At 34.2% G+C, this 4132-nt stretch overlaps 1 protein-coding gene across 1 annotated transcript in view; it reads left to right on the top strand.

The window, feature by feature from the left end:
- The first annotated feature begins 852 nt into the window (after positions 1-852).
- The window catches only part of LOC109541105 (VWFA and cache domain-containing protein 1), a 6179-nt gene continuing 2899 nt past the window's right edge, over positions 853-4132 (top strand). The window contains exons 1-7 of the mRNA XM_019909822.2: positions 853-1199; positions 1826-2102; positions 2164-2418; positions 2477-2668; positions 2829-3041; positions 3100-3339; positions 3396-3721. Of these exons, the coding sequence (XP_019765381.2) occupies positions 1044-1199; positions 1826-2102; positions 2164-2418; positions 2477-2668; positions 2829-3041; positions 3100-3339; positions 3396-3721 (1659 nt within the window). The 5' untranslated portion in view covers positions 853-1043. The remainder of the gene's footprint in view (positions 1200-1825; positions 2103-2163; positions 2419-2476; positions 2669-2828; positions 3042-3099; positions 3340-3395; positions 3722-4132) is intronic.

Raw genomic sequence — 4132 nt, 5'->3', positions numbered from 1 at the left:
ACGCAACGAGCTCTAAAATAGTATCTCTTTCAGAAGCGCCAAAATTAGGAGACCCTTTCTGTTTTGCAGCCATGAGTGAAAACAAAATTTTAAAAAGGTCTCGAACTTCAGTTAGAAACAATACAGACATGCAGAACAGAACGAAAAATACAGAGTTGCCGGTTATTGCCTGAGGCTTAGCTAAGAACACGTGAAAAACGGATGGTGTAACTCATTGAAACTTCGCTCTTAAGTCGGACTTAAATTTTAAGGTATACTTAGTTAAGGACGTGCTTAGAAGAAGTTTGGTGCAAGTGGGCATAACCCAAACAAACCCAACAAATCGCATCTTCCTTAACGTTAACGTCTAACGTTAGTGGCAACAGAGCACAACAGAGACAAGTGGCAATTGGCAATTGACAATATCACATCACCAAATAACCCCCCTTAGAATGGTAACTGAATGGGGCTAACTGTAGATGCTCTTTGGTTGCGGGGCGCCGCTAGATGCGGACATCGGTTTAACATAACAGGAACAAACATGGGTTGCGAACAGTAAATTAATTACCATATTGTTGTTGCAAAAGTCCAGAATTCAGCAACAAATGGTTCTAACTGGGTTGATGAAAACGTATTTAATAAAATATTGCATTATAAGTTCGCTTTTATTGACCGAAATCTTTACTAAATTGATAACTGTAAGGAAGCTTGCAGCTTTCGGCCTGATAAAATTTGCTGAATGCAATCATCAGGAATAAAATATTAGATAAATGACCACATCCTTATCGAGTTTCACGCGAGTCGCCGTCAGGGGCGCTAAACGTATATTCAAAATTATCATTACAGTTTCAATTCTAAGGGGGTGTGTTCTGTGCACAGATTACCTCTTTCTGTGGTTCTGTGTGTCACATTTTTGTTTATGTTGGAAATGGAACGTTTTCTGACAAGCTATGTTTTCCATTTTTTTTATTGTAAATGAAATATCAATTATTATTTACTAGTTTCCAACTTTTACACGATGTTTATTGTTTTCATTTGATTGCGTACTATGAAACTAAGAAAAAATGAATTCAAAGTCAAAAGCTATTACTTTGATGTTATTGTTAGCATGTGTGTTTTATTTTTCTGCAGGTAGCGTTAATATTAAGGACATATCTAATAAATTGGCAGAAGATGTAAAAATACTGAAAAATGAGGAAATGGGATTTTTATTTAGTGAGGTGAGTATATTGGGTAACTTCATGTTTAAACAGCGTGATAACTAACAATGTGCTAGAAGCTAAAAAAATCCTACCCTGAGGTAACGGCCAATAATTAATGTTTACAATTCACTACGTGCTCTGTGCTTCTATTGTAGTAGCTAATGTAATAAGAAAACATCTTGAGATATTACAAAATGTTAGTACAATTAACAGCTGCTGAATGCGAATAACTCTTGAACACGAATTGAAAACGTCTTTGAAATCTAAAAAAAATAATTCTACAATATTTTGAGCTCAAAACAAATAATTCAACAACATCGTGTTGCCCTTATAAAGATGAGCAAAGAATCATAACACCATGATTATTTTTCCAATACCTAATTAAACAGTCAGTGAAATACTTTAATACATATGGGCCCAATACCCTAAGAACTACAACTATTCTTTTTGTCGAGTCGATCAAAACTACCCTTCTTTCTTTTAATGCATATGTAAATTTGTTATACATAGTCCAGATTGCTCTATTGATTTAGACCTATGATCCTCAATCTCTTCTATATACATAGCAAACCCACTTTTATTTACAGTTAAAAATTAACAATTAAAAAAACATCAGTTGTTCCTAATTAGATAATTTATTATAGAAATTGTTTCACAATTTGAGAACTGTACCCTCTGAATTAAATTCAGTGTCTTCTCATTTACAACAAATGGTAGAAAAGCTGGAAAACAAAATAAACAGCGTTTTTTCTGCTATGGACGATGCTACACAAATATTGTCTGAGTTGAGTTCAAATAAAAACGAGCCTTCATCCGCATTATTGCCATGTGCAAAGGAAAAAACTGTAGTAGTAGATGCAGTACTAGGTGCTAACTTAATGAACAGTAGCAATATAAGTAATGTCCTGGGTTCAAAATACAGTAAGTAGTTATTTAAACTGCCAACTAATTATTAAATGGCTAAGTAAGTAAGTAATTTCAGTTTTGTATCAAATGAGAAAAAACGTTACCAAATACAAGCCACTCTCAAATGCCCTAAAGCAGGAATACATTATATCAGAACAAGATTTAAATGATCTGCAATATTCACAGTTTTCTGAATGTCTAGGACATGATGAGACAATTATATGGAAAAACTACATGTCACATCAGAATTATTTGAGAAAGAATATTGTTTTATTGCTTGATCATGGTGGTTCATTGAGCAAGAGACAGCTGCACATTTCAAAGTCAATAGGTAGGTCTATGTGATGTGATATGAAGATCATTTATATTTTAACTGCTCTTATTCACAGCCAAACAAATGCTGGGATCTCTAAGCGAAAACGACCAAGTTGCATTAGTAGCTGTAGCTTCTAATTGGTCACTTCCTGATCGAGATTGTTCGGATAATCAATTATTGAAGCCATCGATATGCATGAAATCTGCGAAACCTTCTTATTTATTGAAGTTAAATAATTTTATCGACTCCCTTGCTAAAGGAAGTGGTGAGTAGCCTAATTGGTCGTCATCCGATATATAGGGTGTCTTAAAATAATGTACAAATATTTGAAAAGAAAAATATGCCAAATAATAAAAACTTTGAATTTTTGTCAAAAAAAAACTGTTGTTGCTATTATTCGATTTCAAACCAACGTATTCGTTTAGGTGCTACAAATCATGTGATGGGTATTCAAAAAGCATTGGAAGTCGTGTTAAAAACGTCTAATCTAACGCCAGATGATATAACTGTGATAATTTACATTAGTCGGGGGTTATTGTCATCTCTAACAGAAGCTAGACGTGTACTGACGGTAATGGCTCAGCAAACAAATTTTGTACATTTTCCAATTTACATTCATACATGTGCAGTTATTGATGGTACGTATAGCAAATGTTGGTGTCATTATTATTATTGTAACATATTTCATTTTTATAGAAATGAAGTCTGTAATGTATGAAACTCATTTTCTTCGCGATGTAGCTGACCAGAACTTTATGAAACACAACATTTCGCATTCGAACAATTACTTTCGGAAACCTGGTTACATGATGACTGTTAATAAGACTGAAGATATAGGCTTTGTTATGAATAAGTTCTTTAGCATTTTTAATTCGCACTCTGGATTTAACACAAACAAAAAAATTTCTTTGCCATACTGGGACCTGCAAAGCGGCGGTAAGTAAACGCCATCGTTGGCAGCAAAAAGAGCTACACAATTGTTTTGTTTTTAGAATTTACAGTTTCTTTTACGAGAGGCCATACATCAGAAAATACTAAGAGTTTTACGATGATCGGAACTGACGTATATTTTTCCAACATGGTTGAGGATGTAACTTACTATAGCAGTGATCAGCAATATTCGTATGCATTTCTGATTGATTTAGAGGGTCGAGTATTGGTTCATCCTTCAATTTTGCGACCGTCGGTCATCAGCCATCAACTGTCCTTTGTCGATATTAAGTATATTGAAACAGTACCTGATATTAAATTTTTAAGGCAGATATTGCTCTCTGAATATAAAGGAAATCATCTTACGAAGAATAATATGGGTCAGGAGGTAAGCCCTTTAGTACATATATGAATGTTATGTTGATAGAAATCTAAATAATTGTCAAACTTTTCATCAGAACCGTAATTATTTAACCGCACGTTATTGCCCGGGTGAACATCTAAAATGCACACACACTTAGGAAACGCGAGAAATTAAATATAATGATATAAATAGAACTATTGACATGCATCACAGGAAGAGAAACACCAAAAAATTTCATAAAAACACAACAACAGCTATTTTTTAAATTAATTATAACCAGGTTTGGAGAGCTCGTTTGGAAACACATACATATCCAATGGCGGATCCAGCTTTCGAGTCAGGAGGGGGGTCAAGTAGTAGAAATTCAGTCTTTTGTTGCCCATGAAATTAGAAAAATTCTCGTTAGTCGTTAAAAACCCGGTACAAGAGGGGGGG

This window comes from Dendroctonus ponderosae, unplaced genomic scaffold, assembly GCF_020466585.1.
Source record: "Dendroctonus ponderosae isolate FM_Combo_2020 unplaced genomic scaffold, Dpon_F_20191213v2 Dpon_F_20191213_1, whole genome shotgun sequence".
Taxonomy (NCBI): Eukaryota; Metazoa; Arthropoda; class Insecta; order Coleoptera; family Curculionidae; genus Dendroctonus; species Dendroctonus ponderosae.
This window is presented reverse-complemented; position numbering and strand designations above follow the sequence as displayed.